The sequence below is a fragment of the Onthophagus taurus genome, chromosome 1, assembly GCF_036711975.1.
Source record: "Onthophagus taurus isolate NC chromosome 1, IU_Otau_3.0, whole genome shotgun sequence".
Classification (NCBI taxonomy): Eukaryota; Metazoa; Arthropoda; class Insecta; order Coleoptera; family Scarabaeidae; genus Onthophagus; species Onthophagus taurus.
In genome coordinates this window covers 9726208-9752788 of record NC_091966.1, presented here as the reverse complement: position 1 = coordinate 9752788, position 26581 = coordinate 9726208, and the positions used below count along the sequence as shown (strand labels likewise).

Genomic DNA, 26581 nt, shown 5'->3' with positions numbered 1-26581 from the left:
CGTTCCATCACTAGTTCAAATCAATAGTGATCATAATCCTTTGAATGCTTTAGTTAAATGCACGGCTTTTAAAATCTCAATTTTACTCCAATATGAGCCATACAAGTGAAGAACAACACAAATTTCTTTATTTGTGATTCAGCTACTTGTGTCCAAATACTACTCGTGGTTTTTCCGTCATGATGCATAAATAAATATTGAAGTTCACATGATGTTCAACATATTTAAGTTTGTCCAACGCCACATTTTATGATTTTCCAATAAATTCTTTTATTTAGTCATTAAACATTTCATGGAATAATAAAGTCTTTTTAATTAACAAGTTTCTCTTTCTTTAAGTTAGAAGAGTACATTTAAAGCAGTAAAAAAGAAATGGTGGAGGTGACGTGAGTAGCGCAGGTGCCATGGGGGCGCCTCGAAATACACAGGGTATAGAAATCCGCGTGCGAGCGCGTGATCCGTTCAGATTTCCAACGGCCTGGACGGTGAAAGGAAGGAAGGAAAGAGGCATAGTAGACCAGGAGGACGTCACTGCCGCTAACAGCAGAGTACCAGTAGCAGAAGGAGGATCAGCGGGCGCTCGTCCGATCCCCCGCGTTTACGCGCCGACGAGCATGCTGCCACCTCACGGACCGCCAAAGCTGCCGATGACGCTTTGAAAAGGTAAGCATTTACGTCACTATACTCGTGTTAACTACGGTTGAATTATTTTTGCTTTTACCTAAATTAAGTGAATTAAAATTAAATATTAATCCCAGCTTATTTTTATTTCAAAACGCTTTCAAGTATTTTTCATTTAAATATTTGTGTCCCACAAAAAGTTTCTGGAAACACAATTTAACAAGAAAAAGCATGCATTGTACAATTTCTTGAAAAAAATTATTGATGATATCTTTTTAAGTTTTTCATGGAACTGAAAAGAGTTTCCAACAATTTTAGGATACTTTGAAAATAATTGCGTTAAATTATTCTGCTGTATGAAATAATGAAATAGTATGTAACGTTTTAAAAAACATTGGTGTTATTCAAGGACAATTAAATAATACATCATTGTCGCTTTTTTCCATTCTTTTAATTAAACGCGTCAAAATATTAATCATCCCTTTTTTATTTTTTTCCTTTGAGGAAAATTCGTGCGCGAAAGAAAAAACTTTACTAATCATCTCGCAAATCGCAGCAGAACCGACAAAAGGCTCAGTAGCGCGTGAAAAGGGGCTTTAAAATCCACAATCACGTTCATAACAACGGGGAGAGGAGACAATATATGTAAATTATTGCCGGTTTTCCGTGAAAACGAAATATGTATTTAAATAAGTAATTTTTAAACTTTTTGCTGCGTTGACAAAAAAAAAATGTTAAAGATAAAATCGGTTTAACCCGCAGTAAAGATTCAATCGTAAAGCATTGACAAAGCGGGTAGAGATTTTTATATACCTACAAACATATAGAGAGAAAGCGAATTTTTAGGTGTCATCACGTAGCCGAGATAAAACTAACGTTGACGAAAAACGCTGATCGTAAAGATCTTATTTTTTCTCTTTCGTTGCGTTGCGTTGTTGGGGGCGAGGGGAAAGAAAAACTTTGTCTCCCCCTCGTTTTCCTTCGGAAACGTGTTCTATTGCCATCGTTTTAAGAGGTTGTCTGTCGACGACGACAGCTTCCTTTCGTTTAAAAGGTGTATCATTTTTGTGAGCGTGGTGTCATAAAATGCAAGGTGGTGATAAAGAGGGTTTTCTGCTAAAACTTTTTTTTTGAGGTTTACTATTCATAAGTTTTTTGAACATATAACTAATAATGAATAATAATAATCATCCTAATAATTTTGATACAGATCGCCTAAGGCTTCACCACGCTACGACCTGAATCATAATTGTAAGTCGCTCTATAAATTTAGGAAATCAAAATTTCGTTTTCAGGATTCAACTTCAAGGAAAATGAAGTATTAAAAATTCAAATCGCGTTAAAATCGGTTTAGCCATTTCCCATTATTGACACATAACGTTTCGAAAAAATTCATTATTTCACACTTTGAAGCATTGATTAGTAAACGCTTAATTTATTCTATTCGTGCTTTGTAATGTTAGTTTGAGACTTAATAAGGTTAATAATATAAAAGAAAAATCTTTATCGAGTTTAACCGTGCATCTCTTAAGACCACTAAACTCGAATGTTTCTAGATCTAGGTCTAGTGCTAATTCCACTTTGAGTTAAATAAAAATATACAATAATCTAGCGCTGGGAAACAATTAAAATTAGGACTAACGCTAGCACTTGACCTCGAACTAGAAGCATTCGGGTTTACCCGTGCGTCTCTTAATGCGACTAAACCCGCATGTGATATCTTCGCAACCGCTCGATGACTAATCATTTTTACGTAACATATGTGAATTTGAAAATTTTCGATTCTGCGATTTTCTTTTTATCGCGAGTTAAATGAAAAAAGTACCCGATTTTTGAGAAAAAAGATGATACTGGTGTGTGCTCCAGACTGGGCGTCGCGTCTTTATTTCTTTCCGTAGGTAAAACAAACACGCGACGTCCTGTCTGGAACGCATTATCGTTTCCGATTACTATCCGTGCAAAAAGTCAAGGCCCCTCACTTTATAGATCGATATCTTCGCAACAGCTCGATAAAAAAAATTGCGACAAAGTTTGTTGTAATCACTGAACATTTCTACGTAACATATGTTAATTTGAAAATTCGGATCCACGGTTTTCTTTTTATCGCTGGTTAAATGAAAAGTGCCCGATTTTTTACTGTACCGGCAACTTTGTCAACTTTGCGATTTTTTTTCTCGAAGACTATCGTACTAAAAAATTGGATTTTTAAACAGTTGGTATCCTGATGTGTTCTGAATGAGTGGCATATTTTATTTTATTCATATTCCATACAGTTTCGCGGAAAAACCCCGGTTTAGTAAGACGGCATTATGTCGAAAACGGCTGGGTGGATTTCCTCGCGGATTTGATTAAAATATGTCAAATAATGTCGGTTGTCGGATTCCGTTATCAGTTTTTCAAAATTAGCTCCCTAATTTTTTAAGAACGATTTAATGGAATTACAAACAGATGGTGCGTCCCAGACAGGACGTCGCGCCTTATTTCTTTCTGTAGGTAAGATAACGGCGCGACGTACTGTCTGGGACACACCATCTGTTCTGATTAGACGGAACCCTCCTCACCCCGCATGGCTAATTTTGAAAAACCGATAACGGAATCCGACAACCGCCATTATTTGACATATTTTAGTAAAAACCACGTTGAAATCCGCCAGGTTGTTTTCGAAATAACCGCATCCTACTAAACCGCGATTTTCCGCGAAACTATATGGAATATCGAAAAAATAAAATATGCCCCACATTAAGAAGACATCGGTTTACCACCAGTTCAAATTTGAAATTTTTTCGTCAACTAGTTTTGGAGAAAAAAAATCGCAAAGTAGACAAAGTTGCTGGCACTCTCAAAAATCGAGTACTTTTTTCATTTAAGTAGCGATAAAAGAAAAACCGCGGACCCGAAAATTTCCAAATTAACATGTGATACGCAGAAATGTTCACTGATTACAATAAACTTTACCTCAATTTTTCCATCGAGCGGTTACGAAGATATCGATCTCTAAAGTGAGGGGCCTTGACTTTTTGCACGGATAGTAGACGAAATTATGTTTCAACTCTATATCTGAATCTTATGCCTCTTTAATTAATGATTCTAATGGGTATTCAGAATTCAAACAGGTTATATTCATTCTAGAATGAGTGTCTGAAACAACGTTATGTTTTCCTTTTACATAAGTAATTTGGGAAGTACATTTTACAATGTAGCTAACATACCTTGTCTGTCTAGGCGATTTCTCTGATTTTGAAAAGAATACTGTTACTAGCGGCTTGTGGTCAATGAATGTAGTAAATTGCTTTTCATGTAAAAAATTTTTGAAATGCTTTATAGCTGAATAGATTGATAATTCCCTATCAAATGTGGAATATTTGACCTGGCTAGAACTTAATTTCTTTGAAAAAAAATGCTATACCCCCTCTCGCGACATGGCAATTCGCGTAAATTGCTCTAAAAAATTAGGGAGGCATAACTTTGATAAACAAATAACGGTATTCGACAAATGCAATTATTTACCATATTTTGGTTAAAACCGCGTTAAAATCCACTCAGCCGTTTTCAACATAACCGCATCCTACTATAACGCGATTTTCCGCTAAACTATATTGAATATCGAAATTTTTTTCAAAAATTCAAACTGTTAGATGCGTTGCAAACTGAACTTCTTTAGTCCAGAATGCAGATGGTTTAGAATATAGGTACGTCTAAATGTGCAAATTAAGACTTTCATTGCTATTCTCGGTGTTTTCTCCTAAACAGCGTTCCAGTAAATCCTCTGATGTTAAATCTGAAAAAGAATAAAGTGGTAGTCTCTTGTGCTTAAAATTGTTTAAATTGTTATTCGCTTCTGCTTGGAACCATTTACACCACCTATCTTACCCAGGGAGATAATAACGGTGTTGAGGATTGTTATCTGTTGAACTATTATGGTAAAATGCAGCCCACATTTCATTTTTAATTATTGGCACAGATGCGGTGATTCTTCGGATTGCTAAGCCATAATATGTGGTTAGATCACTGATGACTTTCTCTACATGAATTATAGATCAAATAACGATTTACAATATTTATGGTACTTTTGAACGTTTTTGCGATAGTCACACTTGTTATTGTTTTCTGCAATATGTGTGTCCACTTGCATGGCTCTAAAATCTTCAAGTAATGGTATAATTTTTATAAATCTTATGAAATAAGTGTACTTTTAATTCAAAGGTCATTTTGTTTGAGTATCATCTATATTTTTACCACTGACTAATATTATAAATTGAAACGAAAGATAATCTATCAACTAAATCAACTGTTTTTGGATGAAAACATTGTTCATGCACTTTAACATAATTGAAATCAAAATTAAAAGAAATCAAGGAAACTTTAAAGAACCATCTCAAACAACCACGTACTTGCTACAGAGATTAATAGCGTCCTTTAGAATAATCTATAGGTGTTTCCCAAGAATTTTTGTATTTTGTATCATACCAGTCTTAAGCCTATCTAAACATTTTATGCGCTCTATCTTCAAAAATAGATTTCACAATAAGTTTCAAAAAACAATGGATAACAGCAAATTAAAGCACGAAATACCTTAATCCTTTGTATGGGAAATAATAATAAATCAGAAAGTCATAATTTAATGCAAAAGTATGAAAAAGAGACACAAAAAAGATAAATGTTGCGAATTTGAAACTGTAGATAACTTTTTCTTGGTTGTTTTTTCGATCAGTTAAAATTTCGAATGTTAAAAGGTGCGAAACATATATAATATGATATTTGTGTTGTATCTAGTACAGAGAAGTATACTTCTCTTAGGTGAAGTCAACAATAGTTGACTGAGGTTAATAATTTCTTGTGATCAACTATGGGGCCATCGGTTTGTGGCCACAATGTTCTCGTACAAACAAGATTTCCACGTCCTCCCTATTTTCATTATAATCAGATATAAATAGCGACACACTACCAAATCCTTCAAAACTTTTTTCATACCCAACCTGTTGACGCTTTCTTAGCCCAAATATTTTAGCATAACAATCAAATATTGGTTGTTCAGGTTTTATTATATTAATTTGGGGAAACTAACGCGCGCAACTTCTAAAATTATATGTTCCACCCCCTAGATTTTTCGAAGGGCAGTCGATCATCCTTCACACTCTCTTTTTTAACGTCATATGTAGAAAATTATAAAAGTCTTACCAATTCAGTTTAGTTGCAACCATACTTTCATTCAGTTATAAACTTTTTTCGGGCTGAAAGTCGCTATAAAACTCATATTCAATATTTTCATCAAGGGTATTATCTTGCATAATTTATCGAAGTTGCGTTCTCCTTTCTTTGACATCTTTGAGCTGTCATTTCTCGATTTTCTTAAATATCGATCAATTTTTAATAAAATAAAGTATTGAAGATGGTGAATCTGTATCAGTAATACTTGTAGTACCTGTATTAAGTTAATTAGAACCTCAAACTCCTCACCAGATACTTATTGATTTTGTTCATTTGTTTCAAAAATTTAGATTAGCTATTCAGCCATCATCAAAGCCTAAACATATCATCAGCATTATTGCTTGTCAGAATCGCTTCCAATAGCGGAATCTACAACTTGCTCATCACTTATATTATCTATTAAAGCGTACATAGTTTCTTCTATATCGAAAGAGATAACTTAATTTTTATGGAACGTTACTTTTACAGTATTTGGCATATATTTCTTCATAAACTTAAACCTCACAGCTGTTGATACTTCAACCACTTCACCCATTACTCACTAGAGAACACCATGTAATGCAGAAAGGACACAATCCATACAGATGACGTTTTTATGCTTAACTGGACAAAAATCTAACCATTAACTTTTTTAAAGCGAGTTTCTCTTGGTACTATTATTTTTTGATAGAGAGATACTTAGACTATATCATTCGTTGGAAAATCAATTTGTTTTAAATTTGAACAATGCAATACTATGTATGAGTTACTTCAAATTTCTGGTTCTCTATTAATATCGTTTTCACAAGTACCCTAATATTAACGTGTTAGTAAATTTTCAAAACTGTTGTTGATGATAGCTGAAATAACGTGTTGATTGTAGTGTGGATGAATTAATTTGCAAATATCTTATGATGGTAACTGGAACAACTGGGTTCAAAAGATAAGAGGGTGGAACGTTTTGACTGAAATCCCGATAACATTTACGGCTTGGTTCGTATGGAATTTCGCTGAACCGTGTCCCTTTGTGGTCGTGTCCGGCCATTTGTCAAGGGTCGTAATCACGCGGTTCGTGTTCATTTACATGGTTGCTTTAACACTGACGTCTCGTGAAATTGACCGTTACCGACGAGACCAACTTCCACGCTAAGTTAACGATGTCACACTGCGTGTAATTACAATCATCAACACTATTTATAGACTACACTTGTTTTTAATAAGTTCTTAATTTTCCGATAATTTTTGTTTTATACGTTAAATGGACCACAATTAAGAATATTAATGATTTTTTTGATGATGGCATCAATGCTGCGATCCCTAATTAAAGAGTATCGGATTACCCACTTCCATTTACCAAATTAAAACCCCACGGGCTCTCCCTCGAAACAACACAAAAAAGAGGCACGTACAAAAAGAATTACCGCTTTGTTTGATTTTTTTTTTGAATCATCGATCGTATTTTAGCTTATAGATTATCTATATATGTACATGAAGCCGCAACAAACTCTATGCACATTATACATTGTTCTGTTAACCGCATTTACGAATATCTCCGCATAATAAAATTCAACTTTTTATTGAAAATAACCTTTATTGTTTCAACAGCAAACTAAAATAGAAAACATAACAAGCAATGACAACATTTCTAAAGTTTTGTGATTTGTTCATTTCGTCGAATTCTTAATGGAAACGAACCAATTTTGTTAATGGCGAGATGTCTTAAACACACATTCCGACAGTGTTGTCGAGTTTTTTTCTTTCTTTTTGTAGCGTCGTGAACACAACCGAGCTTTAAAGAGAAATTTTGATATTAGATCTTGTCAAAATGATATAAAAAATAAGATTGGTAGTAGTTTCAACACATAACGTGGGAATAAAGACTTCTTATAAAATAAATTTCTGTTTAACAGGTCTTGTAAATCTAAACGTGAATGCAAAGATTCAAAGCATGGGTTTAATTATTTACACTGCAATTACAATGCAAGCTTAATTCAAGTATTACATAAGACATTACTGACGCCTAGATGAAATAGCTTATAAATAAATTAAAATAAGTGTAAAATAATATCAAAAGTTTCTATAAATAAAAAAAAAATAAAACTATTACGAAAACCAAAAATATGCTCCAAAAATATTAGTTTAAGCGCTTAAAATGCACTATAAAATTTAAAATATGCATATCCTTTAAAATCTGTGGGTGAGGTTAAATAAAGTAAATGAACAATATTTGTCCATTTACAATCACGAGTTATTTATTAGTTCGACTTATAAAAACTAGAAGAGAAATAGAAAATACAAAAATAAAAATACCGAAGTGAGATAGTTCATAAAACTAACTTAAATTTTGATTACGATAAATCGATGCTGCCAAGGCAAAATGGCATAAACTCTAAAATGGTCACTTTTTACTTATGCTAGTTACACCGTGGAACAATATCATATTTGCTCAATGTTATTCTTCCTCTCTTAATCATATTTCTTAGCGTATGTCATCATAACGACAAGATTTTTAGAAGATAGGGTGGTTAATAGTAGTTTCCTAATAGTAATCTATTGCTAAAATGTATTTGTTATTTATTATTGAGACATATGTTAGAAGAATTCAAAACTTATCCAAAAATAATTTATCAAAATTTTTTATTACTAGTTTAATGTAATTTGGAAATGAATAAAACTATTCTCATTTATTATCTAGTTTGTCTATTTACTTTAATCAATACCGCCAGAAATCCTAATTGAAAATAAAACAAATACTAGGGATAGCGTAATGGGACAATATGGTTTTCAACACTCAATAAAGATAATAAACCAAAATAATTTCATTATGAGCAACATATTTATTATTTATGTTAGCTTGACTCAAAGATAATTTCTGTATCGTTATTTTTTTTCTTTTTATAATGTAAAATTTTTTATTGTAAAAATTTATATTATTTAGAAAAAACATGGATATGACCATGGACGGAAAAGGTGAAAATTGTACAAGTAATGGAGAAAACGCAAAACCGCCACCGCCCGTAAATGACGCAAAAATGGATAATAAACCTGGCGAGAAAACAAACCCCACGTTGGGAACAAAGAAGGATACAAAAATGGTACAAAAACCAACCCGCGATTGTACAAGAGTGGTCGTAGTGGCACTAACTCCGGATCGTCAAAGAGAACAATGGAACAAAAAGGTGGAGTTTCTTTTGGCTGTGGTGGGTTTCGCTGTGGATTTGGGGAACGTATGGAGGTTTCCTTATATCTGTTACCAGAACGGAGGAGGTAAGTTTTAACAAAACAACCCTTTCACACCCAACTTAATAGCGTTATTTGTCGCCGCGTCGAGTTTACCGTGACTTGAATAGGGAGCTAATGAACGTTTCTCGATCTTATCTCTTCGAATCGGCAAATCCGAGACGTCTGCAGGGTATTGGGTTAATTGGAAGCGTACTTCTTACTCTCTGAAAGCTTCTGTACATACTCTGAAATTGAAAGAGTAAAGTGTTTATCGCAGCTTTTTTTCTATAAGACTCGAGCGCCCTCTCTTCACTTGAATTCATTCTGAATTGGAACGCGTTTCAAGTGGTTAAAGTTAAAAGGATCTCTTCCGGGCCAACACATAATTACTTTATATTGTAAATGTTTCAATCAATAGTTTTAAAATCCTTTACTCTTTGACAATTTCAATATTCAATATTATGTGGGTTCAAAATTATTTCATTGTTTTAAGTGTTAAGTTTTTATAGTGTTACCAAGAAATGCAGAAAACATTTCAAAAGTGGTGAAGTGGTTTTTTTTTCAAAAAAATATGTAGTTTATATATAACTGTGTAAAGAACACTTAGTAGTGGCAAGATACAACGATAACCGAAGTCAAAAAATGTTTAGCTTTGAATATATTAATGGGACAAGTTGGAAAAAGAACATTGGAAGGCTGTCAAGTGTCGACTATAAGATGAATAACAATCAAGTTAAAGCTGCAATAAATAAATTTAGTATTGAATGGCATACATAGGAAAACAAAAGACATAAGCGTGATGTTAGCATACAAATGAAGATCAGAAATTTGGATCTCCCAACACCTGCGGAAGACATTCACAATGACCTAAAGGAAAGAAATTTCAAAATTATAGTAAGTAAGTCAAAATCTCGAAAGAACTCCAACGATAAAGTACATATTAGAATGTCATTGTATATGCTGATGCTATCTTTAATAGATCAGAGGATATCACCATAATCTACGAGATACCAAATGAAAGTGAAGCAGTAATAACAAACTTTTTCCACGGAGGATAATTGCGCAGAAGACTATTTAAGTACAAACTGCACTTAATCTAAGACACACTTTCCAAGTGCGTTAACTGTTTCGAGACCAAATATCGGAACTGGATGCACTATTTGTGGATAATGAGTAAAGATTTGTAACGAATATTTTGAAATGTATAAATTATTTGGTCAATTCTATCTTTGTATTAAATTATATCGAAATCGATTCTATTCTAAAATATATTTCCTTCTTTTGATCTTTATCAATAAATATTGGGATATTTTCCGCATAACAACTATAATTAATAAAATTTATATTGATTTTAATTTTTTAGGTGCGTTTCTTATTCCATACACTCTTATGCTCATCTTTGGAGGCCTACCTCTCTTCTATATGGAGTTAGCACTTGGACAATTCCACAGAAGTGGTTGCTTAACAATTTGGAAACGGATATGTCCTGCTTTAAAAGGTAAGCTAATACAAATAAAACATCTTGAAGTAGTATTTATCATCGTTCTTAATAAAAAGTCTAAATAGAAAATTAGTAAACTTAATATGTAATGTGAAAGGTTTAATTTCTGTTGAGAAATAAAATTTTAAAAATATCTTTTTTCTTATTTTTTAAGAAAAAGGATTTAAACAGGAAGGATCTTTTTTTCGTTAACATGAAAACAAAGAGTTCCTCTTTTCTCCTAAGGGTATTTCCGCGGATTTCCCGACCGATTTTCCCCGAACAAAACGGACGCCTCGCGCTTCAGTTCCGGCAATAATCGAGGATTTCCCTGAAAAGCCCCTGAAGACGCCAGTTTTCCCGAGATCGCTTCGTCGCTTACCTTCCGAGTAGTCAACAATCACTCACAATTCCCACCAACCCCGTCCCTTCCGTTTCCCCTCGTGCTCGAATCGGTCGCGAACGGAGACAGTTTTGTTTGCGGAAATGGAGCCTATTGTTTGTCAAAATCCCCCATTTACTCATTTAAAACGGGGCCAACAGTAACGAAACTGTCGGCATTAAAAAGAAAATTGACCTGTTTTTTTATTGAATGTCAAAAAGAATTTCTTTTTGCGATTCTTGTATCTGGGATTAATTCAAAGGATTTTTCAAAGAAAGACAAAAAATAAAGGTGGTGGTAACAGAGAAAGATTAATTAAAAGAAAAGATTTTAATACATTTCTTTTAACTCTTTTTTTTATTTAATTTTAAACGGTAAATGTAAAACACGAAAAGAAGTGCTAGGAACGTAATTTTAATAAAATGAACCGGAACTGTTTAAAAAAATGGTATAAAAGAAAAATGATGAGCGAAAAAAGATAATTACGGTTTAAAATTGCATTCTTTCATTTCATAATAAAATTTTTTTATGAACTAAAATTGTTTTACGGGGATTGAAACACGCCTAAGTTCAAAATTTAATTAGTTAATCTTTAAAAAGATACCGAAACCCCAACAAACCCACTTCTAACGATCGTTTTAATGGTTTCCGCTTGTTCCTCGTAACAAAACTTTTCAGGAATCTTAATTAAAACAAGCAGAACGCGCCATCACCTGGCCGCGGTATGTTTTCGAAGTTAACTTGAAAAAAGTTGGATAAATCTCGAGGTTAACTTAATGGCGAAACTTGCAGAAGGAATTTCGATCGAGATAGTCGACTGAAAACGACAGCGAAAACCTTTTAGTTATTTCTTTTTCACTCCTTAACCTTTTCTTCATGTTCAATTCATTAGGACGTCACTCTTTATCTTCGCTCTACGTTGCGCGGTAGTAATCGTTGAAAAGAATTCCCATGATATGTATGAGATGCTGGAGAGGTTCCTCGTTATTTACCATCTACCGTTTATTCCACTTGGATTACAATTTCAAATCGTCGTGGAACACTATCGTGATTGTTTTTGAAAGAAAAAAGGGACTCTTCTCCAGATGGGGAAAATGTTTAATCCCTGAAACGTCGTTGGGAGAAAAAGAAAATTTTTATTTTATAGAGTTGCTAATATACAAGGTGTTTATCGTTTTTTAACAGCACTTTAGTAGTTTCTAGAAATACAACTTTTAGATTTTGAAATTCAAGGCCTTGGGAATAAATTGTTTGGAAGTGCTCGTAAAATTATACGGTGCTTATATTACAATACGGTTAAGCCAGTTTAGCAATTGACGTAGTCCGTTTTATTGTTTTTCCTTAGAATATGTCGACGCTGCCAAGCAAAAAGGGCATAAACGCCAAAATGGTTACCTTTTACTTAGGACACCTTTGAATACACCTCAAAATTTTTAAATTTGCATCCAACAGTTAAAGTGGCATAATGAATAGCTATAATATTGGTTAAAAGTTTACGCTTTCATGACTACGTGATGAAAGTTTTTTGTGTTTTCTGAAAAATCAAGTAGATGTCGTTTATGCCGTTTTGGTTTGGCAGCGTTTGTATGCATATCAGTTGTAAATTACATCAGTACCGTTATTGTGCAAGTGTAGTCACTAGTATAAAGTCAACATGCCAACAAAGCTTCTTCCTCCTTCTTTTCTTTTTCTAACACAGTCTCGCTATGCTTCTTCTTTTGCTGCCTTCCTTGTTTTCTATTTTGATTTTATTCACACTTTCCAAAAACTCCTTTCCAGTGCATCATATGTGAAGAGACGTGCCGATAAGCCAGAAGCGGGTGTACCCTCGAAAGTAATATCTTTCTGCCCCAGTTCCCCGAGGTCTAACCATCGCTCACCACTCCGGAAAAATACGCACGGAGTGGACCCCATCCACCACGTCGCATCCATCACACACTTTCTGACCAAGGTCCAAAGTGGCTGGTTTCTGACCAACCGTCGAGATTAGCTTCGGTAGTGCTGGGCACACATCAGCCTGGCAAAGCCAGATACTCCCCAACTCTCTCTCCTGGCCATCGGTCATCGTGTACTATTATTAACAATCAAGTCCGTCATAGCAAGCCAGCCCAGGCAATATAAAAGTTGGGAAAGGGTTATGTGACCCCTAGCCCTCCATCACTAATAGTGTCAGGGTTGGAATAATAATATGCCAGAGAAGGAAGGAGAAACATGTGTGCCCCCAAGATGTGAGCCTTCTTGGCTAACCCAACCCTTTTTTACGAGATCGGAGAAAATCTGTTAACAGACACACGACCTTGGATCCTGAGCGACCGGATGGTGTGAGGTTGGGACCCATAATTGTCATCCCGACACACAAAAAATCCGGCGGAAAGCGAGGTAAGCGTCTTTTCTGGACCGCCCTGGGAAAGCGCTGCATCGGATGACATACTGTCACTTGACTCCATTATACTTTTATGTTGCTAGATGTCATATACCAGTAGTGTCCAAACCGACGATCGTGAAGCCGTTTTGCGTCGATCGCCAACAAAATCATGAATCTGAAATATCTATATCTGGGCCTCAGAGCAAAAAAAGGAAGGCTCCCCCCTTCTCCTTCACCGCCAGGAGACTTATCACTTATCACATGCAATCCCATTTCACACGGCAGCATTGCGTTGCTCTCATTGCAAAAGAAAAAACATAACTATTACATGTTTATATTTGCTAAAAATCTCATACCGCACCTGGGGAGCAGGGTCTTTATTAAGAAATCTCCCTCTTCCTCTCCACCGCCATCTAGCATAGCTGTCCCATCGTTCTGCAATAACCTCTCCTCCATTTCCGTCATTATTACGACCTCCCTCACGAATTCTTCCACGGTTTTCCACTTCTCTTCACTATCCAATAAGGTGGTAATACAGATTTCTGGCATTAGAGTGATTCCCAATTTCTCCCAGATTTCCTTTCGTCTGTCCCTCCTCTTTATACAATAAAAAGAAATGTGTTCCACGTTTCGTTGCTACTTCTCTTGGGTATACAGAGATAGGCTCTGAAGCAACCATGTCCGTTCAGAAATTTGATTCCCCACAACGACGAGTTATCCATGTTGTTATTTCGGGGATTATTCTTTTCATCCAACGAACCTTTCCCGTGTCCTTAGCGCATCGTTTGCTCCACTTCTCCATTATTTCCTCTCCTGTATGGCAGTCCATTCCTTTTTTGCTGTCCACGTGGACATTCTCTTTTTAGCCATTAATTCAATTGGGGGTGAGTTTGCTATTACTAATAGTGCTTCCGAGGAGACAGTTCTGTATGCACCGGTGATTCATAGCAATATTTGTCTCTGCATTCTTGTCAACTTCTGTACATGTTATTTAATCTCCAATTACCCTGCTTCACGCTTTACAGACGCCGAGGAAACAACCGAGTCTATCAACTTCCTCTTTTCCATACTTGATCGTTGCTTTCGGCTAAGCTACAAGATATATACAGCAACGAGTCACAAAAACCTTTATACTGCCATCTACAAGCTTGGGACTGTGGTCGGAAATAAGTTGAAACAATATGATACACTAATAAAATGTTTAGCATCGCAATTTTTATCACAATAATTTTACTTTTCACGTTTTCTTTTTTTAATTTTAGGTGTTGGTTATGCAATTTGTCTAATTGATCTTTATATGGGAATGTATTACAATACAATAATAGGATGGGCTGTTTATTATTTAATAGCTTCATTTCAATCAACATTACCTTGGACAAGCTGTGGAAATCCATGGAACACTCCTACTTGTAGATCTGTTAAGGAACAAATAGGGAATGCAACAAGCCCAGCTAAGGAATTTTTTGAGTAAGTAAAGGTTGTCAAGATATAGTACATGTCAAAATAATAAGTTTTTTTATAAACATGGGGTTCTAAACTTTACAAACCAAAAAATAAACATTATATTTAATATGTTGTTGTAAACAACTTATATACAAGCACCAATATCATACAACTTGATTAGAATAAATTGTAATACAAGTCAATAATATAGAACTTACACATTGAAATGATATTTAAACTTAAAAAAATATTCTGAAAATTATAATAATCTTTTTTCAAATTTCAGACGTGAAGTCTTAGAACAGCAGAACTCAATGGGTTTGGATAGAATTGGACCAATAAAACCAGCTTTAGCAGTTTGCGTCTTCGCAGTGTTCATTCTTGTTTATTTTTCACTGTGGAAAGGTGTAAAAAGTACTGGAAAAGCAGTTTGGATAACTGCTCTAGCACCATACGTAGTTCTAATAATCTTATTAGTTCGCGGAGTGACACTTCCGGGAGCAGAAGAGGGAATCCGATATTATTTAAAACCCCAATGGCACCAACTACTGAAATCAAAAGTCTGGATAGACGCTGCATCGCAAATCTTCTTTTCTCTTGGACCAGGATTCGGAACGCTTCTAGCACTTTCCAGTTACAATCAATTCCATAATAACTGTTACCGAGATGCTATTTTAACTAGTACGATTAACTGTTTAACAAGTTTTTTGGCGGGTTTTGTTATATTTTCTGTACTTGGTTATATGGCGAAAGAACAGAATAAATCTATAGAAGATGTTGGTATAGAAGGTCCCGGTTTGGTTTTTGTCGTTTACCCGGAAGCTATAGCTACAATGACCGGATCGAATTTTTGGGCGATAATTTTCTTTTTAATGTTGATTACCTTGGGATTGGATAGCACTTTCGGTGGACTTGAAGCGATGATTACTGCATTATGCGATGAATATCCAAAGTTTTTAGGACGACACAGAGAAATTTTTGTTGGTGTTTTACTTTTGGGAATTTATATTTGTGGACTTCCTACAACTACTTATGTAAATAGACAATATTAAAAGAAAACAACATGATAATTTCTAACAATGACCTCTAATGTTGTTTAAAAAATTCTCTTCATTTCATAAGTGACGAAATTCAATATTTTACATTTTACTACATTTGGTCATTGTTCTAAATTATAATTTTAGCAAAAAAAGAATTTTTTATTCTACCTAGGAACATTTTTAGGGTGGAGTGTATTTAGTAAATATGTTAAACGTTTACGGTCCAGGTTTGGCGATATTGTTTGTGGTTTTTGTGGAAGCTGCTGGAGTATGTTGGATATATGGAACGGACAATTTTGCAAGAGATATTGAGAAGATGATCGGACATCGCCCCGGTTTGTTTTGGAGAATATGCTGGAATTACATTAGCCCAATCTTCATTCTCGTTATTTTTATCTTCTCCCTTTTAAGTCACCACGAAATGTTAGGATCAGGAGTCGAATATCCCGAATGGAGTTTTAAAGTCGGTTGGGCTTTAACTGCTTCTTCCATCATTTGTATTCCTGCTTATATTGTATACAAGTTTATAATAACACCAGGAAGTGTATTACAGGTAACTAAAAATATTTTAACTACTCGTATCGTAAACTGTGTCAAGTTTGCTTGTTACACTTCTAACCAGGGTGTAATATGTGAAAAAAAAAATTTTTTTTCTTATAGCGATGGAAAATGATGTGGAAACCGGAACATTCATCAGAAAACAGTACATTAACTTATTGTGGAGGGGCCGAAGTGTGACCGCCAAATAAAAAGCTTCAAACAACATTTGAATGGTTAGTTTAAAAACTATTTAATTTAAAAATCCTAGAAAATACCAGCCATATTTTCACGGGATTTTCGTATTTATTTCTTTAAATGAAGGGTCTAACACGGAAATAGACCAAGCCCAATTTTACGACAAATTTAATTAATAATTATGATATTACATAAATTTGCATAAAAATGGACCTGGCTTGTTCTTGCCCTTGTAATTAATTAAGTTTTTTTATAGAAATTTTATAATTAAATCAACATTACACTTAAGCGATGATAACCTAAAAAATGTATATATACAAAATTACTGCTGTACGTGTTAGGCTTTAAATATTTGTATAAGTATTAGAAGAAAACTCCTATTGTAATAAATAAAATGAATATTTGCGGACTATAAAACAATCATAAATACAAAAGATGAGACCAATTGAAGAATTCAAAGATAGCGTACACTTACATACATCCAAAACTAAAATTGTTTAAAATCAAACTTTGAAGGTTACAACAGCCATTGTGTCTTCAAAGAATCAAAATTTGTAATCGTGGTGTCTTCACACTGTCGTATTAAAAATATCTTAAATTAAAAATTCTTTTAACAGTTTTAAATTGTGAAAATCGTCAAAATCTTAATTAACAACTAGGACTGACACTAACACTATCACTAGACCTAGAAGTTGTCAGGTTAAGCAATGAGTCTTTTGAACAAATTTTTGATGTTTAGGATGCCATGTTGCAACCTTCTTCAGAAAACTTCAAATTTGTTTCTGAAGAAGGTTCCAACATGGCATCTGAAACGCCTAACACTTTTTCAAAAGACAAACGGCTTATCCCGAAAGTTTCTAGTTCTATGTCTAGTGTTAATTCTAGTGATAGTGTTAGTTCTAGGTTTAGTTCAATTAACATCTTCCGTGAAAGCTTTCACACTTATATTACTTGTTACTCGTCAGCGATTAAAGATTTATTTAAGTAAATTTGCGAGTAAACTGGATCAATGTCATTGAGACTAAAGTAATGAGCAAAAAGTTTATATTAAATATTTTTCATGACTTTATGAAGCTAAACTTTGATGCAGCTAAGCTAAACTTTCGAAAGTTGTGGAGACACTCTATAATTAAAAATACGTCTGTTTCTTTTTGTTATTACAAAAATGGCAATTTAAAAGACAGCCACTTTTAAATTGTCAATATTAGACAATAATTTTTGTATATCAACTTTATTATTTTTTATCACTTATTTAAAAAGTTTTTTTTAAATTTGTTTAATTTTTTAAATATTTAAACAAATTAAGTTGTTTTCTGAAATAGAAGATTGTTTATAAACGGGGCCTTGAACAATTTTTACCTTTAATAAATATTTATTTTTTAACCTTGCAGTTTTTATAAAACATAAAAATAAAGGAATGCCTTTATTTTCTTAACCTCCTATATTATTACAAAGTAAACATGGAGAGGTTTAACAGCGAAAAAAAAATTATAAATATCACACATCATTTTATTTTTGACTTTCATAAATACATTATACGATAATAATAAATTAAAAAAAAGATTATATCAAATTTTACATACAGTACATTTCATAAATGTTTTGGCAAATTTTAACACTACGTTTCTTATTAATTAGTACTGAAAATAGGAATAAATCAAATTAAATTTTGTCAACACATTCACTTAACATCCTGTTTTCTTTTAATAACATTAGTATACAAAGAAAATACAAAAAAAATTGTGGTAGAATTTAGGCCTGTCGAAAATTGTATATATGCTAATTGGACATCGTAGGTCGTCGCATTTCGCTTTGAAAGAGGCGTAAAAATAGCTGTCAGCGGGGTAAAAGGAAACGTCCTTCCTAGTTAATGGCTTGTGAAAACATACCGATACGAAGACACAAAAAATTGAAGGAGGTGCGGCGGCGACCCTTGACGCAAACTTCTCTACGCAAACAAATTAGTAGTAATACGACACGTCCTTCTCTCTGGTTGGATTTAAGGGCGTATTTTGCATCCCGGTCATGGAAGATTCATTTCCTATGGAAACCCAGCTATTTGATGTATCCCTGTCAGTAACTACGTTATTTCCTTGCATTATTGTTGGTGAATCACTTCTTTGAAAACTAAACGGCCATGTCTAAATAGAAATTAGATTAAAAAAAAAATTAATATAACATATTTCATATAAATAAAGACAATATCATATGTAAACACACTTTTTCAAAAATCATAAGTAAGCCTACAAGTGCGGAATAATATCGTCTGCTTTGAGACGGAATCTATGATTCAAATTATACTTATTTATATTTATTTAACTTCATAATATAACATAATAAGTGGATAATAAATAAATAAAACTAAACAAACTATATAAAAAAGAAAATGCAAAAAGTGCTGGTAACTTGCAGAAGCAGAAGTTATAAAACGTTGTCATATACGTCTATCAAAAAATATATTGGAAAGCTTAGGCCAATGTTTAAAAGATCTCAAAAGAACTCCATTCATATAGAAGACAGATGCATTAAATTATTTTTCAGTGACTGGAATTCGTCATAGCACTTGCTCCAAGTAGAGAACAATAACTATAATTAAGATAATGTAAATACTCAACGTCACCAAAATCAAAATTCATGAATGTTCTTGTGGCATGGTAAACGCAAAGGGGCTCCAGTTCCTTATGCGTGGATAAGGGGTCTTAGGACGGAGATTGTAGGTTTAATTAGAAGGTAGGGATGGGATAATGGCTTCCCCCGTAAGGTATCGGATCGACCGTAAGGGTCGCGTGGACTGTGGCACCACCCTCAAGTAGACGGGAAGCCTGGTCATCAAAGTCTAGCGCGTACATTCAAGGTGGTTGAGAACAGGGATGAATGGAGAAATGCTCTGGAGAGCAACTCCGATTAAGAAGAAGAAGAAGTACTGAACGAAATCTTCTATCTATATTTCTAATCAAAGTGATGTCAATTATTTACGAAGAAGACCATACAACTGAGCAATACCACAGTTGCTCAGTAGCTAAGAAACCTTGTCAGGGCGAGTCAACAAAGTCTTTATAAATGTGGAGAAAAAAAATGGTATATCCAATATCAAATTACGCCGCTCATTACCTTAATCTCTTTAACACGATGTAAGTGATGGTTGTTCAACATATAATTATGGTCGATCAGATTATTATTTATATTTATGTATTCACATTTACCCGCAAATGAAACTACTTAACATTTGGATGTTTTTAAAGAAAGCATGTTGCTATTATACCATACCGTAGTCTAACGATATAAAACGGCACATGACGTCAGCAGTATACATTTACATAGAGTTTTGCAAAGCTTGAGTAAGTCAAAAAGAACATCTTGTATGCAGTGACCCTGACCTGGAATCTCTTCGAGGATGGAGAGTTAATAACCATGACCTCAACCTTAAAAAACATTCAACGTCAAGATCAAACCGCGTAATCTTCTCCGTGAGAGCGAAGAGATCAACGTCAAGATCGAGTTTTCTGGTCTTCACCCTTCTCTATATAATTGTACGCTTCAATTTTCTATTTGTCAGGTTGAATTCTAAGCTGTTCATTTCATCAGTTTGAGTTTTCCAAAGTCCTAAGTTTTCAACCTTAGTTAATTTGTGTCAGAATTAATTTTTATTTTAATTAAAAAGATGGTTAAAGAAGCAATCATTAATGAGGTGAGGGAATTTTGTGTACTAGATGACATGCAGCATATTTTTTGGAAATTAAACACCATAGATTAGCGTACAATGGTGGCTTGAAATATAACATTTGTTTTGGAAATCTTTGTCATCTCAACCAAAAGACCTTAATAACTACGAAAGTAATAATCACTATAAACAATACACCTTAGGCCTTAGACCATGAGATCTATTGGTACACCAACTGATCTAATACCAAAATCAGATACAGAGCCAAACCAAAACAAATTAAAAATGGAAATTACTTCTTTTGTCTTGCTTCTACATAGTAACATCTCTGTTGAAAATATGGTAACAATTATCTAGTTTTTTTGATCCAACAGTACCTTGTGGAGAAGAACCACAAACATATCTTATAAAAATATGTAATTGTGGCTTTTACAATAATTCAATGTAACGTACTGATTGTATGCATACAATTGCATAGAATTACTGTATTACATTCAATACTTTATTACATACTTTATTATTTAACGTACTAATTTCATACTTAATGATAATGTTTGTTTTATTCTTATTTTAATAGCCAAATTTGATATTATCTCAATTTTTGGTATATGTATACAAAGTATATATAAAGATAAATAATATAAAGAGAAAATATAGTAATAAACGCCGAGATTAATTAAATTAATAGTTTGATGATTATAAGTATAAGAAAAAATGAGGTGTAAAATCACGAAGAAATTCTCGTATGGATTCGGAACGTTTTAGAAAATAAGTTTTTGTATAAGAGTTGTAGCAAAGTTTATTCTCAACAATATTATTTTATACTTTTTCTCTAAGATGCATCAATATCGGGATAAGTTCGGAAAGGTGAAAATTAGATGAAATCGTGGTTTCACATTTTGTTGAGGAGCACAAGAATAGCGCAATTCGGAACGAAAAGTTTTAATACAACAAACTTTATTCTTAACAATATTGTTGTTTTACACTTTTGCTCACAGATAGATAAACATCGAGAAAAGTTCGAATAGGAATATAAATTAGATGAGATCATGGTTTTATATCTCATTGTTGGTAAAGCACGGGATTCGGAACGTTTTAGAAAAAGACTTTTAATATTAAAGTTGTAGCGAACTTTGAGATCGGGCATTTCCACCTTCGTGTTCATTATGAATCATACATTCGATCAATATCTTGATGACTAAACTTGATTAATTAATAAAGGAGATAATTTAAGTGTTTGATTAGTTAGTATTTTAATCAAAGTTGTTAAATATTTCGAATCGGACATTTCGTCATTCGCATTCTACCAGACCCAAGTTTTTAATTGAGATATAAAACATTAAAATTCGTCAAACCGTTCTTTAGTTATAGTCAATTTAATCTAAATTATTTTTGTCTTATTCGGGACTAGACTTTCGGGCCCTCAGGACATAGTGTTCTGAAGGCTGTACAAGGTTAACGGGAAATAATTGAGATTAGGCATTTTGTGATTTCGATAGAAGAAACTATGGCGAATTGAATGACGTGTAGAACTTGATAATCAAATACATCATTTACGAGTTATAACCATCTAAGAAAGGTAATTTTTGTGTTATTTTCGTGTGCTTTCACAATATTTAGCGTTTTCACTTCCAGAATCTCTCAATCGATTTTTAGCGAACAATATCTCATTCGAAAGCTTAATCCTTAACCAGTACGAAGGTTAAGGATTAAGGTTAAGGATTATTGAGAGATTCTCTTGTTATAATCAAAATACTATGCATATAAAATCTCCTCTAATTGGGGGCTAACTTCGCATAGGTGGTTGAATGATACATATTGATTTTGTATGATATATATTTCATGATCCGATAGTCTGTAAGAGACTAACTTCCTAATTTTAGGATTTATTACCTAAGTTTAAAAGAAAAAGATATGATTCTTAAAAAATTAGAAAAATATCTCACCAGATGGAAACATTTGTCTTCCTCTCTAGTTGTTTATCAATCGCATCGAAACGGCGCCACTTCATCCGTTTATTTAACCGACGTTTTCCTTTTCTTTTCTACAAAAACCGTATGGACACAACACGTTTCAAGCTAAATTTATCATTTGTGGTTTTTAAATGTTATTTAGTTGCAACAGCTTGATTATTTTTAGTTTGACAATCTTGGAATTGTACATTACGACAGAATTTATCCAACAGGATATTGCACTAATTTTGTACCTCAAGAACTGGTTGAAAAAGTGTTTTTTAGAAGAATCAATTCTTAGAATATGCGTGTATTTGTATTTTTAGCATTAACTTTTCTTATATGATAAATGATGTTCTAAAGTCAGATAGTTACTTATGGAACATCTCTATGGAACAAGATCGACATGTGTTCAGATTAAGTGTTAGTTCCGATTGACGGATGTAAGCTTAAAGTTGATACAATGCTAAATATAGTTAAAATGGATTTGGTGGATTTAAAACCGTAGAGATCCATCAAGATCTCGAGGTCGTATTTGCTTTTGCAGAATCACAATACTTTCTATTTATATACTTCGTATATGCGAGATAATAAAAATGTTATCGATATGATGATGACGTTTTTTGTGTGGAAGAAGAAGTATTAAGAAGAATATTTTAATAAATAAGAGTTGCACTAATTAATCTTATACTAGAAACAATAGTAATATTTTTTTACAGCGAAGAAAATATTTTCTTAATAACAAACTTACCAAAGCTAATGGATGTTTATGAACTTGATCGGTATTTACTGGTTGATCCATAAGTACCGCTCTTAAATAAGCAATATAGCTAGTTGCTAAACGTAAAGTATCTAATTTTGAAAGTTTTGTATCCGCAGGAACCCATGGTAAAGTCGTTTTCAATCGACAAAAAGCTTTACTTAAGACCCTCATTCTTGCTCGTTCCCTTGCGTTTGCAGCGTTCCTTTGTGGATGTTTTGAATCATCTAAATCATCATCCGAATCGATTGCATCACTTATTCGACGTTTCCGTGGCATAACTTATTCACAATAATTTAAAAAAATTGGTATTTAACTTTTGACGTTCATTGAAAAACTGAAACTGAAGCGATGATTTTGAAGTTGTGAAAGGCGAGGTTTTCTATTTTGGCGAAAGAGGTTGGATCACATTGGGACCGCCTGAAATTTATTGCTAGGATCATCGTTCCCAACCAATCGCGAGGGAGAGGAATCTTTTAAAAGGGAAACCCTCCTTCTCATTTCGTGTTTATTTTTAAACATACCCAATGACTTTATTTATTGTGTTTTGTGTACAATGAGTAGTATTTTTTCACAGTTTTTAGGAAGAGCAACCCTCTTAATCCTAACAAAACAAATATAATACATGTATTTAGTTATTTTTGTTTTAAAGGTCTTCGAAGGTCTGATATAATACGTAAACAAAAATTTTGAGAAGAGTTACTAAAATTTCTTGTATAAATTGTTAAAAGTAATAGTTAAGTAACAATAAAAATTCTTGGTATTTTTTAAATTTTTGGTTGAACGGATAGAAATAGGGAAGTCGTAAAGGCGAATGATAGAAACCAAATGTTATACGTCGGAAGGTAATTTGATACCTAAAGACACATAATCCTTCATCCCTTATTAATGTGTTAAGTGTATTAAGGTGCGGACAGGAAGAATTATTTTTAAGGTCGGACACGTGACTTACAAATGGAACGTTTCAATGAAGTTTTATTGCACATTTATAATTAAAAATAATAATTTTTGAAATTACCTTCCTTACAAATTTCAACCTTACAATTCGCTTAGGAATCTAATTCTCATTAAGTTACTTATCTCTCATAATAAACATGCGAGTGTCGGAGAAATATCGTATCAGTGTCTGGAAAATGCTGAAATTACAGAAATATCATCCATATTCCATGTCCATGCATCAAGATCTAGACGACAAAGACTCAAAACCTGAAAGCGAGCGATGTACGTAGCCTTGCGCCGATTAATTGATTAGGTTGAAGAGCTGAGAAGCAAACATCTTATCTATATTGAGACAATAAGAAGAAATAAGCCTCAAATGAGGGTGGGCGCTTTTTAAATAATATACAAGAAGATAGATAACGATTCTGGTATGCTGATCAACCCACTTACTTACTTATAAATGAAATATTCAATCTCCTATTTTACAAACATGTTTTGGTTATTTCTACAATATACTTTATAAAAAGTTTACGTTATTTTCAAAACAAAGAAATAGTAAATACCGGTACTTTTTACACTAATTAATATTGAAACTATGTTAAACCAATGCCAAAGGAAATTGTACTATCGTTAAAATAGTTTTACGGTGAAAACATTAATATTATATTAAATGTTATAAAGTGTTATCTACGCAGTTCGTAGTATTTGTGAAGTAGTGGTCTCAGTTCATTGTTATTTGTAGAACATGAAACAGAAGTAACATACAGAAGTAATACATGAATCAAAGATTAAATTTAAAAATTACTATTCTTCAATTACCGTTCACTGCACAAATATTTATTAATTTCGAAAATTGAATTTTGTTCACTTAATTGAAGAATAAAATCATTGTAAAATTTATTCTTTAAGTAATTTATTATTTTGCTAGTAGATTTATTGTTATGATTTTACTGCGAAGACTTTTAATTTATTTATTTTGTAAGTATAATTTTTTTTATATTGTCATAGATTCTTAATCTCTTGTTTAAATTGTTAATCTAAATCAAGTAAATTGTGAAGATAAAGTGACATTTTCGGATTTCCCAAATAATTGAAGCAACCCAACCCATCAAACAATCTTTATAATTATAAATAATAATATCGTAATAATTTATGTATATAAAATTGTGATATCTGTATTAAATAGTAATTCACTCAATAATAATAAACATTTTTTAGTGTATCTTTGTGTTGATTCAAAACACAAAAAAGTCCTTGTAAAAAGTCACCAGCATGGAAAGAAAATCGTAAACTATTTAGAAAATAAGGACGTAAAAAGTGAGTTGGTTTACATAATAATTTATCAAGGTAGGATACTTACTATGGTTTAAAACAATATTTAGGAGAAAGCCATCATAGAGAAACATCCGGAACATGCTACGGAAGAAGACAATCACCAATAAAAATAAATTCCAGCAAAACGAAAAAGTTGAGTTGGTCTAAAAACATTCATTTCTCAGAAAATTATTATAGTTATCCAAAAAAAATGCATCTCATTGTAAAAAGCAATTCATGTAAGAAAAATTATTATTTATGTAACAAGGTTGGAGAGTCATACTTTTTTTAACGGCATATTCCAGTACATATTGCTCTTAATTATGGTAAAAAATCAATACCAAGCGTTCAAGGTAACATATTAAATGGAACTTATAAAATAAATCATATTGTCCTTCATTGGGGTGAATTTATCGAAGGTTCCGAGCATACAATTGATGATGAAACTTACAGCATGGAGATACAATTAGTTCATATAAAAAAAGAGTATAAAAACTTTGAAGAAAGTCTGAAGCATGAGAATGGAATTTTTATTTATTCGACATTATTCAAGGTAACGTTTAAAAAAAAAAATTTAAGCTTACTTTAATAATTTTTAAAATCTAGCTTAATAATAAAAAAGGCACAGCAGGATTAGAACTAATCGCCTTCCACGTGCCTTCATTTTCAATTCATCCGAAATATAAACGTTTCAAAATTGCACCGTTCCCAATAAGTTGGTTAATGTCCAGCTTTGATAGTTATTTTTTATATGAAGGTTCAATAACTTATCCACCATGTGCAGAAGTCGTTACGTGGATAATATCTTCGCAATCACAGCCTGTTAATACCGATCAACTTCGAAGATTTCGAATGTTATATAAAAAGTATCCAAGTCTCAAACTTAATATTAGAAATCGACAACCTTGGAATGGTCGAACTATTTATAGAAAAAATGTAAATTAAAATTGGTTTAATTGTAAGGTTTAAAAACATAAATTAATTAAACATATTTTTTTTTAAATAGTTGCTTTTTTCCAATTTCCAAAGTAGCGCGAATTTTGCTGTGTAATGTTGTAATGTAGAGGTGTGTTTTAGTTTGAAATCCAAGGATAACTCCGTTATCTCACAAAAAATATAATGTTTTATTTTGTTTATCCTCATTAGACGTATACTGTGCGTACTGTGCTATGGGTGCGAGACATGGTTTATGACAGAAAACGCAAAGAATAAGCAGGAAGAGAAAAACGTGGAACTTAACCATCTGTTCAAGGAAACCCCTATCTCGAAATTCATCAAGCTGCAAAGATTACGAATATGAGCGAAGATAGTGTGCCAAAGAAGGTCTTAACTAGTGATGGAACGGATAGTGATTTTGAGAAAAGCCGGATACCGGATATTCGGCATCCCCTTCGTATATTTTGAAAGTTATCGATGAAAATTGCAACATCGAAAATTTTATCAAAACTTCAAATATTTTTTTCTCAAAAACTAACAGTTA

The 26581-nt window shown here is 33.0% G+C and overlaps 3 protein-coding genes across 3 annotated transcripts; 2 read left to right on the top strand and 1 right to left on the bottom strand.

The window, feature by feature from the left end:
* The first annotated feature begins 486 nt into the window (after positions 1–486).
* LOC111417391 (sodium-dependent serotonin transporter) lies at positions 487–17858 on the top strand. Its single transcript, XM_023049646.2, has 7 exons — positions 487–663; positions 8747–9075; positions 10394–10528; positions 14520–14724; positions 14987–15734; positions 15925–16293; positions 16401–17858. Exons 2-7 carry the CDS (start codon positions 8754–8756, stop codon positions 16476–16478), a joined length of 1857 nt encoding a protein of 618 aa, XP_022905414.2. The 5' UTR covers positions 487–663; positions 8747–8753; the 3' UTR covers positions 16479–17858.
* Positions 17859–17963: 105 nt separating this feature from the next.
* On the bottom strand, positions 17964–23261 carry LOC111417371 (basic helix-loop-helix domain-containing transcription factor HLH54F). The gene is made up of 2 exons (XM_023049626.2): positions 22840–23261; positions 17964–18616 (listed from the first exon to the last, which is right to left on the bottom strand). The coding sequence occupies exons 1-2, from the start codon at positions 23125–23127 to the stop codon at positions 18437–18439; spliced, it is 468 nt and encodes a 155-aa protein (XP_022905394.1). The 5' UTR covers positions 23128–23261; the 3' UTR covers positions 17964–18436.
* Positions 23262–24454: 1193 nt separating this feature from the next.
* Positions 24455–26143, top strand: LOC111417398 (carbonic anhydrase 1-like). Its single transcript, XM_023049659.2, has 5 exons — positions 24455–24765; positions 25006–25104; positions 25170–25340; positions 25407–25654; positions 25708–26143. The coding sequence occupies exons 1-5, from the start codon at positions 24729–24731 to the stop codon at positions 26044–26046; spliced, it is 894 nt and encodes a 297-aa protein (XP_022905427.2). The 5' UTR covers positions 24455–24728; the 3' UTR covers positions 26047–26143.
* Positions 26144–26581: the final 438 nt, after the last annotated feature.

Bases quoted from the DNA above. Each gene is read 5' to 3' on its own strand.
- LOC111417391 (XM_023049646.2), top strand. From the start codon at position 8,754: ATGGATATGACCATGGACGGAAAAGGTGAAAATTGTACAAGTAATGGA. The intron at 10,529-14,519 runs GTAAGCTAATAC...TTTTAATTTTAG, and splicing joins GATATGTCCTGCTTTAAAAG to GTGTTGGTTATGCAATTTGT. The intron at 14,725-14,986 runs GTAAGTAAAGGT...TTCAAATTTCAG, and splicing joins CCAGCTAAGGAATTTTTTGA to ACGTGAAGTCTTAGAACAGC.
- LOC111417371 (XM_023049626.2), bottom strand. From the start codon at position 23,127: ATGCCACGGAAACGTCGAATAAGTGATGCAATCGATTCGGATGATGAT. The intron at 18,617-22,839 runs GTAAGTTTGTTA...ATTTCTATTTAG, and splicing joins ATAAACATCCATTAGCTTTG to ACATGGCCGTTTAGTTTTCA.
- LOC111417398 (XM_023049659.2), top strand. From the start codon at position 24,729: ATGATTTTACTGCGAAGACTTTTAATTTATTTATTTT. The intron at 25,105-25,169 runs GTGAGTTGGTTT...AACAATATTTAG, and splicing joins AGAAAATAAGGACGTAAAAA to GAGAAAGCCATCATAGAGAA. The intron at 25,655-25,707 runs GTAACGTTTAAA...TTTAAAATCTAG, and splicing joins TTTATTCGACATTATTCAAG to CTTAATAATAAAAAAGGCAC.